General features: G+C 51.5%; 1 protein-coding gene across 4 annotated transcripts in view; it reads left to right on the top strand.

The window, feature by feature from the left end:
• The window catches only part of CSMD2 (CUB and Sushi multiple domains 2), a 291,426-nt gene that overhangs the window by 245,290 nt on the left and 32,946 nt on the right, over positions 1 to 13,190 (top strand). For all 4 annotated transcript variants that reach the window (XM_062620680.1, XM_062620679.1, XM_062620678.1 and 1 more), the window contains 7 exons: positions 2,742 to 2,822; positions 3,535 to 3,648; positions 5,177 to 5,365; positions 5,838 to 5,984; positions 6,900 to 7,088; positions 11,879 to 12,064; positions 12,348 to 12,542. In XM_062620680.1, the coding sequence (XP_062476664.1) occupies positions 2,742 to 2,822; positions 3,535 to 3,648; positions 5,177 to 5,365; positions 5,838 to 5,984; positions 6,900 to 7,088; positions 11,879 to 12,064; positions 12,348 to 12,542 (1,101 nt within the window). The remainder of the gene's footprint in view (positions 1 to 2,741; positions 2,823 to 3,534; positions 3,649 to 5,176; positions 5,366 to 5,837; positions 5,985 to 6,899; positions 7,089 to 11,878; positions 12,065 to 12,347; positions 12,543 to 13,190) is intronic.

Genomic DNA, 13,190 nt, shown 5'->3' with positions numbered 1-13,190 from the left:
GCTTTATTTTGCCAGACAATGGCATGGATGTGACAGTTATGCAAAGAATGATGGTTGAGGCAGTTTGGCTCAGAGATGAGGAGGATGTAAACACTGCTGCAGCTCAGTGAATGCTTCCCTTTGTAATATGAATTAGATACTGTCATTGCTGTGGTTAGAGCCCATCAGCATATGTTGCTGTTCTCTGATCTTGATAGCACTTCATATTGGTGTTTCTTTAGCTGATAGGTGGGGTATAAAGCCACCGCAGGCATGGAAGGTCTGGGGTTGGTGCTGGTAGGGATCGGGGTACTCTGCGGTCATTTGTAACCCATTCACCATCTGGGCACGCTGGCAACTGCTCTGCCTTTTATTGAAGTGTCATTTACAGCCTCATTGCTCCCTGTATACATGGGGCTTTGGTACAAAGCCTAACCCCAAAGACTGAAGTGACTGAGGTGGTTGCCTCCAGGATGACATTCTTCCCTCCTTCCCAGGCTCTCATTCTATGTGTGGTGCCTTGCACACCAGGAAAGGTGTGGGAAGAGGGTTCAGGCAGTGCAGTCAATTAAATCTTGGTCATCACTTTGGGATGTAACTGCAGGAAATGCAGTTTCCTCTGGACCTGCAGCAGTGTACTTTTTCATTTCTGTGTCTGCATCCTGGTAGATCTAGGACATAGGAGAGGCCTCCTTCTGCTTTAAATTGTCTTTTCCCATATGGCGATGATCAGCACCGTGTCAGAGTACCACTGCCCTTTCAAATGCCTGCAGAGAAACGTTTCCTTAGGGTGGAGGAATGGAAACAAAAGAGTGATTCACAGAGCTTAAAGAGTCAGTAGCATCCCTTGAAAAATGAGGCTGATGCACCTGGTATGAGACGGGTTGGCTCAGGTGCCAGTGATGTGTGAGTGTGATGGGAGGTGGCACAGTAACTCAGGGGGTCCCACTGTGGTTTCAAGGACTCTGGTTTGTCGTGGTGAGAACAAATGGATGTGCTGTTGAAAGGAGCTTTACTGCTGCTGGATCACCCATATGCCGAAGCCATGTTAATCACAGCTCTCTGTTGAAATACGCTCCATTAGGGGAGAGTTTAATGCTGTAAATGCTGGGTTGGCTTTCCACTGCAGCAGATGCTGTCAAGTGCTTTTTTAGATAGCATTTAATTTCAATTCTTGTTGCGGTTTCCTTCCCTTCTTCCCCCCGCTGTCAGCCATCCGGTTAAAAGATTCCAGATAAGCGCATTCCCTCCTGGGGTGGCTCTTTGCTGTGTCCCTGCTGCCTCCCCTCTCCTGCTGGCTCTCCTGCCCCCAGGGGCCAACTGTCCAAATTAGACCTGGCACTTCCCTTTGCCCCCATTCCAGCTGAGTTTAGCTCACTGTAGTAAGCACTTGCTTGTCTTCTACCCAACTTGCGCACATGGGATGCATAAGCCCATCCCTCACATTAACCAGAAGCTCCTGTGTCCCCTCCAGCCCATTCCCTGGATCTCCAAACATCCTTTTTTTCCAGATGCCATTTGGGAAAGCATTTTCCTGCCCCAGGTTAAGGGGTAAGGAATGCAGGGGAGGATGATGGGACATCATCTGTCCATGTGTAAAACATGTCATAAACCTCCCCACGGTGCTGCCAGCCTTGCTGTGGTGTGAAGAGTTCAGCACTGGGGAGTTAGTAAGAATTAATATTCAGTGGCAGCTTGAGCTCCAGGATCTCAAATAAAAAGGCTGATATAAATTTCAGAGGAAGTTCTGCTTGTCCAGGGTCAGGAGCAGGGGGAGCAGAGATGCAGGGAAGTGCTGAGCAAATAGCAGAAAATGTCTTTCATTAATATTCATTTAGTTCCCAGTCCCATATTTTCTATTTAATGGTGCTCACAGCTCGTGTGTGTTTCTCCAGTACACAGCACAGTGCTCAAGCCTTATGCACGCACATGCTTGTAAGTGGTGCATTTGTTTTGCTCGTTGTGAGCTGATCTTTTGGGTTTGGTGGCACATCTACTATTTGCAATGTGTTGGTCAGGTGCAGGAGCCAGAAGGAGTTGTTCCTGTTCATCAGCTGGATTTCTTCTCCCCGTTTAGCCCCATGGTACCCATGAAGGAAACGCCCAGTTGAGCAAAGAGTGCAGGGTCTGCTCTCTTCTGCCTTCCATGAGGCGCTGGTGTCAGCCTTGCACAGGTTACTTTGTGAACTGCAGGAACACGTAGGATTTACAGTTGAACCCCTGAGCACTCCTGGAGTTATTTGGAGAAGTTAATGAGTAATTCCAAGTTCAAAATGAATCTGTGAGTTTTGTGATCTCCAGTCAAGGACAGGGCGCAAGGATGAAATTCTCTGAGCAGTCGTTGTCATCTACTTGGTGCTGGAGCAGTCTGAGACTCTCCCTCCTCTGTGATTGACCTGATTCCACTGAGATCACCAAGATCTTCCCCCTTAGTGTTCCAAGAGGTGCCTCACGTCAGCACCCATCAGCATTGTTCCATGTTCATCCAAATGCAGTAACGGTGTCTGGGCACCTGCGTCTCCACGGGCTGACCAAGATCTGTTTCCTCTCAGGTGTGAGAAACTGGAGGAAGCTGCTTTGGAGCGCAAGTACCTCACTCCATCTCTGTCGGGTTTGGAGGGGGAAAGGGCTGGTTGCAGTTTTGCCAATTCCCTCCGCTTGTGGAGGGGATTTGCTCTGATGTCCATTATGCTTCACATTGAGATGGCCATGGCCACCTTTGCCCCCAGCTTAACATCTGGTACTCTTCTTTGCTCTTCCAGCCTACCAGCTCTTCAGATGCCAGCCTCCCACCATCGTTCCCAATGCAGAAATCATCACTGAGAATGAAGAGTTTAACATAGGTAACCTCTCCCTGTCCTCTGAGCCCTCCTTGCCCCCAACATCCACTGCTGGGGATGCCCACAGGAAGACCCATTTGTGTGGTCACCCCGTATCTTCACACATGTAACTCTGCAGGACACTGGGTTCTGCATGCCCTTGCTCAACACCCAGCATTCACAACGAGTCAGATTGATCTGATGTCCTGAGGCTTTTCCTCCCTGTTAGTACAGAAGTGGTTTGGCTTTTGTGAAAGCCTCGAGCTTGTTTGGAAACGTTCAGAAGTCTTTGCCACAATAGCAGTTTTCAGGTGGCTCAGACAAAGCATTGTGTGAAAGCTTAGAGGCCCTTAGTCTTTTTATGAGAACCTTTCACCCATCTGCGCTGTGCTTTGTGTGGTTTTTGCTGTTGCTCACGCTTCCATCCACATTTTAAGTGCTTCTGGAACCAGTGAAGTAGCCGTGATTTTTTTTTTAAAGCAGCTTTTCTCCCCGCTGCTCCCTCCACCTGAAATAGCTCACACAAATCATCATAGTCTAGCAGCATGAGAGCACCTCTTCCCAACCGAGGCTCCAGCAGGCTTTTTCTAACCCTTTTATTTCTGCACGGTCATGCCAGAGCTCAATGGCAGAGGCATGGTCAAGAGGTCTCTGTGCCCCATGGTACCCAGAGCAAGGTTCAGCCTTAATGACTTGATCCTTCTCTTGGGTCAGTGTTTTCCGTTTCTGTCTGCAGGTGATGTGGTGAGGTACAGATGCCTTCCTGGCTTTACCTTGATTGGAAATGAAATCCTGACCTGCAAACTGGGCACCCATCTCCAGTTTGAAGGACCTCCACCCACATGTGAAGGTAAAGGCAGGGCTGCCCAGTGTGGCACCCAGAGCTTCCCTACCTTGAGACTGCTGCAAAATGGGCTATGGGAGGGAGCAAGCTGGATGGCAGCTAGAGGAGGTTTCCCTGCACATACTGCATCTTTGGGGTTAATTCTCAGATCTCGAGGGTCCCAGTAGTGCAAAACCACCCATCAGGACCTTGCGAGGAGGGTAGCGAGGCACCTCTGTGAGCTTGTACCTCCTTTAAAGGGCTGAGGAGAGGTCTGACACACCATGTGTATCTGCCTGCCTTCACCAGTCATTGTCACCCAGACGTCCTTACCCTGCGAGGTGGGGAGGAATTCTGTGCTGAGAGTTTGCCGGTGATCCGTGAACAGGCAGAGGAAGAGGAGGCTGGAGCGGAGTGAGCCCCTCCAGCCAGGCAGTCCTGCAACAGCAGCTTCTCTGTTAGTGCCATAGAATGTACTACATGGGAGAAGAATGATAAGCCCCGAGCCCACTGCATTGTAGACCTTGCTGCTGCTCAGGAGGGCTCCCAGAGATGTTTCCATGCTGCCATGTTGCCTTATTTATCCTCTGGATTCCTGCTGGTACTTCTGTTCACTCCAGCCGTGATTATTTCATGTCCTTCATTCCTTGCTATCTGAACATTTTTACCATATAATAGGATATTTTTCTATAGCTTTATTCGCTCTGAAATAGCATGAACTGAAGGATAGAAAGGGAGGTCATTCAATTATTTACTGGTGGTTGTTAGCCTGGGGGTAAAGGGACTGCTTAAATTACATCTGGCCACCAATTTGTGGAGGTCAAAAAATCACTGATGGGATTAAGGATTTGGAAAGAATACACTGGTCTTTCTGGGTACTTCTGGCTCTTTTCTATTAATCCAAGTATAGTGTTTGCACTGGACTTAAGTGACGATTGTGGATAAATAAAGATCCCTTTCTTTTTATGCTTTTGCTTGCTTTGTGTGTTCGCCTCCTGTTCTGGGATGGTTTTGCTGATCTCTCTGTGTAGTGTCTTCAGCTGGATTAAATGTTTCTAGAAGCTCAGTGGGGTGTAGTGATTAGAGAAAGGAACTGGAGTTCTTATGTCCTGGTTAACAAGTCCGTGGGTGACCTGGGTTGAGCCTTTAGTTCTACACCTTGTTCTAAGGCACATAATAGTTTCCAGGGATTCCCGGGGAGTGTTTTGCAACTTGGGAATAGTCTTGTGGCTGCAGCGTTACTCATTCTGTGGGAGATGTGGAACAATGCAAGCGGCAGTTGAAACTGTTCATTTGCTTTGTTCCTTTTAGCCCCTGCCTTTAAATGGGGCTGTTGCTTGGGTTTGTGGGAGCACAGCATGCTTTTTGTGGAGAGTAAATGCATCAGGGTCTGGGGATCCTCTGGGAGGGTGAAGGTGTGCAGTGGATGCGCGCAGGTGGGAGTTGCGCTGAATCTTGACCTAACCCAAGGCAGACCCTCACGGCCACAGCATCTTGTGTTCCCTTCCCTCCTCTGCAAACCAGGAAAGTGAATTCTCTGCTGTGTTCCCTGCAGTGCAGTGCCCGATGAATGAGGTCCTGACGGACTCCACCGGCGTGATCCTCAGCCAGAGCTTCCTGGGGAGTTACCCTCACTTTCAGACCTGCTCCTGGGTGGTGAAGGTAGAGCCTGGGTACAACATCTCCCTCACCATTGAGTACTTCCTGAGCGAGAAGCAGTATGATGAGTTTGAAATCTTTGATGGTAAGAGACTCCCTGGTTTGACTGGACAGGGCGGGGAGGAAGGACATGGCAGAGTTTTCTTAGCTGCTAATCTCTGTTCCCAAAACACTCTGCAAAGAGCTTTCCACCACTCCACCTGTAACCTTATGCTGGACTTAAAAGAAAGCTCCTCTTAAGACTCATTGATTCTCTGGATAAGGAAAGATCAATGGTTTGATTTTTGGATGGATCTAAAGCATTTTTGAAAGCGGCAGGAGTTAGCAAGCTCCTGGGAGAAATTGTAGCAGAGATCGGTGGGAAGGGGCGAGTTGGGAAGGTGGGAATTCTCATCCCTGAAGCCGTGCAGACCAGGCTTTTGGGGCCCATGAACCGAGAGGGGATCTGTCAGTATTCACAGTGCAGCAGCTTTGTAACGAGATGCAGAATGCAAGTGCTGTGCTGATGCTCCTGTGGTTGCCTGCTGGGACATGACTTGTTCCCTCCTTCCTTGCAGGTCCCTCTGGCCAGAGTCCACTGCTCCTGTCACTGAGTGGGAACTACTCAGCCCCTCTGACCGTCACCAGCAGCGGGAACAGAGTCTATCTCCGCTGGTCCTCTGATCATGCCTACAACAGAAAAGGCTTCAAAATCCGCTACTCTGGTAAGCACATGGAGGAGGCTGGGTGGCTCTGCCAGGAACGTGGCCATCTCTGCAGCCAGGGCTCACCATGAAATGGCTGCAGAGGGGTATGGGCCATCTGTGTGGGCAGAAGCTGCCAGTGCCTGGGAAGGCTCCCAAATCTGGGCTCATTCTGAGCTGGTGAGGCTGGGGAAGGCAGGTTTTCTTCCAGGAGAAACCTCGAGGCTTTGGCTTTTCCTCCACCACTCTAAAGAATCAGAACCAGAACATCCAACCATAGGCAACGTGGCTCTGGATGGATGAGACCCATCCTGGGTAATCCACCATAAAGACTGCTATGTTACTGAATTGTTGTGTCCTTGCAGTGAGCCCATTTTGAGATGTTTGGAGATGAACATCCCAAAACCTAGGGGTTTGTGTTAGGAGCTGCTGGTGCATGAGGCTGATGGTGTTACAGCATTTGCACTTTGTAACACATCGTGCTGCTGCTCAGGCATTCTGCCGCTGCTCTCACAGGAGCAGGGCTGGGGAGACCTGGTTGCTCACTCAGCACAAACCTGCTGCTGGATACTGAATATTTGCTGAGAATTCCTTAAAATGGATTACTGTAGCTTGAAACTTAGCAAATCTTAATTAATGGAAGTTATAAAACTGGGTTGAAAACTTGCCAGGATGTCGTAAATAAATAATGACTTTACTCAGTAAATGAATTAAGTAATATTTAATTATCAGGAATTAGTCTTTATTTCTAGAGCTGAGTGGAGCTTGGAGAGTAGCCCTGCACTCCTTCCCCCTTTGGCTTAGTGTTTATCCATCCCACGTTCTCTGCAGCCTCAGGGTATGGGAAGCAGGCTGCAATTCCTGGGAGCAGGAAGGGGATTTGCCTTGCTGCTGCCCATGCAGTGATGGATTTCTTTCCTTCTGCCCTCCCCTCAGCCCCATACTGCAGCCTCCCGCGGGCCCCGGCGCACGGGCTGGTTCTGAGCCAGACGGGGCTGCAGCCCGGCAGCACGCTCCGCTTCGGCTGCGACGCCGGCTACCGGCTCGTCGGTCACAGCACCACCACCTGTGCCCAGCACCCTCAGGGCTACTTCCACTGGAACAAAGCGATCCCCCTGTGCCAAGGTGAGAGCAGGGAAGTGTCCTTCGGGAGGACTGAGGGAAACGCGGTGGAAGTTAAAACCTGGTGTAATTCCCTGTTGAGAGCAGGCGTGGAGCTGCAGGGAGGCATGGGGGGTGCTCCTCATATCCAAGTCCTTGGGAACAGGCAGGCAAGGAGGGAAGGCAGTGACTATTTTGGGAGCCTTTGGGATGGGGGAGAAGAAAAGCATCTGTGTAAAGGCCACCGCTGTAGAGGTGCTGGAACGCTCAATAAAGACACAGCCAAGCCTCAGTTAAGGATGGGAGAAGCCATTGCTTGGAAGAGCCTGGAAAGGCTGGCGGGAGCACGGCTCCTGCTGGGGTTTAGTGACTGGAATTTCATTTGGTATTTCTGGAAGCGCCCTCTTAGGTCTGCACGTGTCGATAGGGGATGAGAAGTTTCTCGGCATTCACATGGTGCCTCGTTTCCATTGGCTTCATCTAAGATGAAGGCACAGGGCTGTTCTTTCCACATGTCCTCCTAATGAGCTGTGATCTTCATGACATATCAGACCTAGCACAGGGCTCCTTCCAGGCGTGGGAGCGGGGAGGACAGGGCTCCGTGCCCCAGGGGCTTTGCTTCCATGCTGTTCTTCTCCCTCACTGCGTTCACTTTCTGAGTGCACCTTCTCAATCCGCCAGTCCTCCCTGTTCATTTGTGTTGATAAAATGCCCATCTTTATTCTGCTGAAGCCATTCAATGTCTTTGAACATTCATCCATGTTCCAAGGGGACCGAGTGCTGGGGATTAATATTGCATTGACTTCCCTGGAAACTGGCCAGGGAACAGAGACAGCATAGGCAGTCTCATTGCAGTGTCTGTATTGTTGTTCAGTGCAAGCTGTAAGGAAAAGCAGGATTATTTAGTGTGGGAGGCACCAAAAAGCCTTGAAAAACTCCTTTCTGTGCTCCTGAATCGCTTCATCTCTTTGGAAGTTGCACAGGGGTGGAAGCGGTCCTGCCTCTAATGGGTGGTTTGTGCTGTGGGTGCTTATATCTGTTTGGAGCCCTCTCAAGGCTGTATTTATTTAGAGGTGAGTGGAAAGCAGTAAACCAGGGACCTGCCACCCAGCCCCATTGCAAGGGGAAACTGGGAAGCTGGGCACAAACTCCAGTAGTGATTCTGTGATAACGTGGAGGGGGACAAACACCGAGCACTGGAATGAGCAGATGAAGTACACAGCAAGACCTGCGGGAGCGAGGGGCTGTCATGGCAACTGTGCCTCCCGAATCCTTAGCCCAGTGCAGGGAATTTCTCTGATGTAATGCTTCTTTTTAAGGAAAATCCTGTAATCAGGAATAGGTACAAATGCTGCTAGGTCTTTACTGTCCTGGTGTGCTGGAATGCCACCGGGGGCCTGTGTTCAGCTCCAAAATCAATATTCACTTCCAAGAGGTATAGTGGCATGTGGGGAGTGGGTTTGAAACACAGAGGTGGGGAGGAGGTAAGAGAGGGGATGTGTGGGGAGGTTGGGAGGGGATGTGCTTGGATGAGGTATCACCAGACAGAATGATTCAAAGCAGAAATGAGTCCCTGAGCACTAGTTCCTGAGGCACCAGGGAGGGAGCTGGAGCCAGACCATCTGTGGCTTGTCCCTGCCTGGCCTGGGAATGCTGAGCACCGCAGGCCTTTCCTGTGGGATGGGGGGGTGGGAAGAGGCTTTCCCATGGGATCTGCATGAGAAGCACTAAACCCACCCAGCGCTGTTCTGGTCCAGCTGAACCTGTGACATGTCAGGAGCTCGACGGGCACAGTCTGGTGCCACTCCAGAGCAGTTGCCAACACAGGAAGAATCTGGGGGCCAGTTCACGCCGGTTTCCGCTTTGGAGCAGTGTGTGTGTCCTCACTGACCACATAGGGCAGCTTGGTCAGGATCTTGGTGCTGAGGTCCCTCTGGAAGAGCGGAAGCAGGGCTTGCTGGGTCACGTTAGATCCTGAGGCTGAGCCAGCCCCTTTGGGCAAGTCACCTCCTCTTCTGTTTCCCTGTATTTGCATCAGGAATCTTAACACTGGCCCGTGCTTACCAGGTGCCTCGGGATGGAATCGGGCGAGTGGCAGCGAGCTGGAGCTGTCGGGGATTTCACGGCAGAGCAGCTCCCCCCCCCGGCCTCCGGTAGCCAGGGCTGGCTCTGCTCATGCTCCCACCTCGCCTGCATGGGATCCAGCATCCTCTTTATTCCCCCCGCTGCTTCCAAAGCCAACTGGCAACCTTTGGTCCTGGGCTGTGCTCAATTCCTCATCCTTTGTGGTGGCCGGGAACGCGTGGCAGAGGTTTGGGAACTCGCTCTGTAACTGCGTAAATTGCTCATAGAGTCAGGAGGGGAGCTGGGATGCCTGCAGACACGTGGTCCCGTTAAATGGCATTTCCCATCGCTCCTTTCTGCCAGGACATAATCCTCTTCCCCATCCCCTCTGAATAATCTTTACTACGTGCTCCGTCCTAGCTGACATTTGTGGGAGCAGCAGAGAATATTCTGCAGGGAACAATCTTGCGTTGGCACAATGAGGGAGAACACAAGATGATCTAATACGCCTTTTCTGTCTCTGCTGCCTATTTTTAAGCTGCTTTGTTTTTGGAATCCCAGCTGCAGATTTGCTTGCATAGCCTCTGTTCCTTTTCCAAACACATCATCTTCCTGCAGGCAGAGTTTTGTACCATTAAGTGCTCCTTCGCCTTTTCCCCTGGACCACACTCTCCGTGGGTCTCTCCAAGCCAAATGCTGGTTTGCTTTTCCCTGGAACGACTCTTTCATGGTCTCTGGTCCTGGTGGATGGCGGTACCTGCAGCTGGAGCCTCAGAAATGCTCTTTGGAGCAGATGTCAAGTTTATTGCCACCCCAGAAATCAGGCTGTTCTGCTTTGTGCAGGGCTCTGTAAATACAAACTTACTAGTGCCGCATTCTGCTCAAGGGTGTCGGATCTGCAGGGAAGGAAGGATCCTGCCATGGGTGCAGGGTGGCAGAGGCCCCAGCACCCATGGCTCCAGTTTTCAGTCTCGGTGCCTCGGTGCCTGTGGCGACGCATCAGGCTGCAGCAGGGGATGGGGAAGGCTTTGCGGGGCAGCGGCATGGGAAGGGAGCAGCTTTCCTACCAGCCCTTTTGGTTGGATGCAACATCAGGAAATCATGGGAGCATGGCTGGGGGGAAGTGACAGGGTAGGGCTCCCCAGGCCCCCTCTTTGCCTCTGAATGAAATTGGTATTCAGCGTGGCTGCTTGTCTAGACACCCAGCCTTGGAGAGAGATTTGCCAAGCTCCTTAGCTCAATGAAGTGACATACATGTGATTATCATTTCAACCGGGGATATGCCTGGTTGTGCTCATACGAGCCTGCTGAATTACTCACACCTATTAGCAACACCAGCATCTGCGAGGGGCTGTGTAATTGTGCTCCAGGCTGGGGCTCTGGCCGACTCTTGGAGCAGGAGTGGGATGAAAGCATCTTGGACCTTGAGTCGTAGAAAGCTCTGGAGGTTGTGCTGGTGCTGCTCACAGGTCTCTCCTTTTCAGCCCTCAGTGGGATGCATGTCACCAGAAGGTCACTTTTCTAAGGTTGCTGGGTTTCTATCCCTCATTTGTGTGGAGAGGGAATAACAGGAAGGTGAACGTGTGTTCAAGTGTCAGCGTGTGGCTCAGGAGACATAGGCTCAGCCGCCGGTTCATGCAGAAGTGGAGTGGGAGCAGCGTGGGTTGCTCCAGGAAGGAGTGCATTTCCTCCAGAGCAGTTCTGAATGCAGACAGCTGTTTGGGGTAGGTGCTGGCCTCCAAATCGGTGCTTTGCTCATCTCAGTGCCCCACAGAGGCTGTTGGCAGCCCCCAGGCTGGCAGTCTCACAGTGGCAGCTTCACAGGTCCAGGCTGCTCCTTCCCCTTTGCCACCCCGTGCCTCTCCAGCCCAAGCCGCAAGCCTTGGAGAGGGGTGGGAGCCTGCGTGGTGCTTTTGGAGCCCCAGGTCTGGGGTTGATTTCCCGGCTCTCCTGAATGCTGGAAAACAGATTTGAGTGACAGACTCCTGGCACTGCTGTTCCCAGGCGTGGAGAAGAGGGTAAAAGGACGTGTCTCATTTCGTGGAACTCTTGCAGCACAGACGAGCGTGCTCCTGAGCTCTCTGTACTTGGCTGTTGCTCATCTTTCTGTGACCTGCCTGTCCCTGTCTGTGACCTGTTCTGCCCAGTTTGATCCTCTCCTGCCTGCAGAACTGAGGCTTTCAGCAGCACTGGTGCAGAGCATCTCCTCCTAAGTGCTGCCATCTTGAGCAGGCGTTTGGCATCGTGCCTGTTCGTCAGTTGCTTCCCCTGAATTCCCTCCCCCTTACCTTCTCAGCCCAAGGCTAAATTTAGCTTTCCTTCTGCCACAACGTAATTACACAATTTGCTGCCTTACGTAATCCAAAAGTGCTGCTGGAAAGGGTTTCAGGTTGTTGCTGCTGTGGGATGTAAATACAAAATGTTATTGCTGTCTAATCCGTTATCTCTGTGTGAGAACGTCTGGATGCTGTGTTGGTGGATTTTGTGTTACAGGTATTATAGAAAGGACAAGCCAGGGTCTCTTCCAGTAGAAACTGGTGCTCAGCATTGGCTTTGCTGTGACCCCACTGACAGGAGTTGAAAATCTGATTCTCTGTGGAAATGGGCATTCACTGCAGCTTCTGGGGCTCACTGGGGGCTGGCGCTTTCGTAAACAGGAGAGTTTGGGATCTGGCTTCCCCAAATCCGTGGTAAACCGGGGAGCTGACTGATCTCTCGGCAGTGGTTTTCTAAACTCTCCTCCTTCCCAGCTCTCTCCTGTGGAGTTCCCAGAGCCCCGAAGAACGGCGTTGTCTTCGGCAAGGAGTACACCGTGGGTACCAGGGCCGTGTACCACTGCAACCAGGGCTTCCAGCTGCAGCCCGGGCAGGAGCCCAGCGCCGAGTGCCTGCAGGAGGGGCAGTGGAGTAACAGCAACCAGCCCCCTCAGTGTGTAGGTGAGTGTGTGCAGCGCTGCGGTCCCACGGGGAGCTTGGGAGATCCCTTCATTAACATCTTCCAGCTCTGGCATGGCAGCTTTGCCTCACGGTTGCACCAGGTTTTGTCTGATGTCCCCTCTCATGGTGTCTTGGCTTCCCACCTCTAACAGAGATGCTAATGCTGGCCCCCTTGTTAAAAAGCCAGCTCCCCTGCTGAAATGCCCCACTCCCTGGAGTCAAACACCTATTAACCTCTTTCTGTCTCATTTCTTTTCCCTGACTCACCACATCTGGTTTTTAGCTGTCACCTGTCCCGATATCAACAGCATTGCAGTTGAGCATGGCCGGTGGCGGCTCACCTACGAGATCCAGTACCACTACAACGCCCAGCTAATGCTCATCTGTGACCCTGGGTACTACTACACGGGCCAGCGGGTCATCAAGTGCCAAGCCAACGGGAAGTGGAGCATAGGAGAACCGATGCCAACCTGTAAAAGTAAGAGCCGTGAAGCTCAGGAGCTGCACTGGGGCAGGCGCCTTCACATGGTGCCTGGCAGGGGATGGGGTTTCTCTTCACCATCCGGGGGGTGTGCAAGCCCTGCTGTTGGCTTGCAAACACATCCCAGCCCTGGCCACTCGTGGCAGCATCTGAGAGCGTGGCTGCAGAGCTGCACTGGTAGGAGAGAGTTTGGATGCAGGGAGTTCTTAAACCAAGAATCTAAACCAGAGTTGAGCTTGTTCAGCCTGGAGAAGAGAAAGCTCCAGGGAGACCTTAGAGCAGCGTCCAGTGCCCAAAGGAGCTGACAAGAAATCTGCAGGGGTTGGAACTGGATGAGCTTTAAGGTCCATTCCAGCACAAACCAGGCTGGGATTCTGTGATAAACAGTTCTGCAAGAGCTCCAGCACACCAGCTCCTCTGTTGCTGTCGGGTCCCAGCAGCTCACCTGTCACTGCTGCCAGATGCTCTGAAGTTTGCTTTTAAGAAATGAAATGAAGAACTCTGATTTAAAACCTGACCTCTTGCAGTTTTATGCAGATGCCAAGTTTAAGGGTAACAGTGTCACCTGTAAATCAAACACACTCTTGGCAAACAAGCAGCTCCCTCAGTTCTTCTGACGTGACCGCTGTGCTTTGGATCTCCTGT

The sequence above is a fragment of the Pezoporus occidentalis genome, unplaced genomic scaffold, assembly GCF_034315485.1.
Source record: "Pezoporus occidentalis ecotype Australia unplaced genomic scaffold, CSIRO_AGI_Poc_V1 ctg223, whole genome shotgun sequence".
NCBI lineage: Eukaryota > Metazoa > Chordata > Aves > Psittaciformes > Psittacidae > Pezoporus > Pezoporus occidentalis.
Note: the sequence above shows the minus strand (reverse complement) of the source record. Positions and strands in the feature narration are given on the sequence as shown.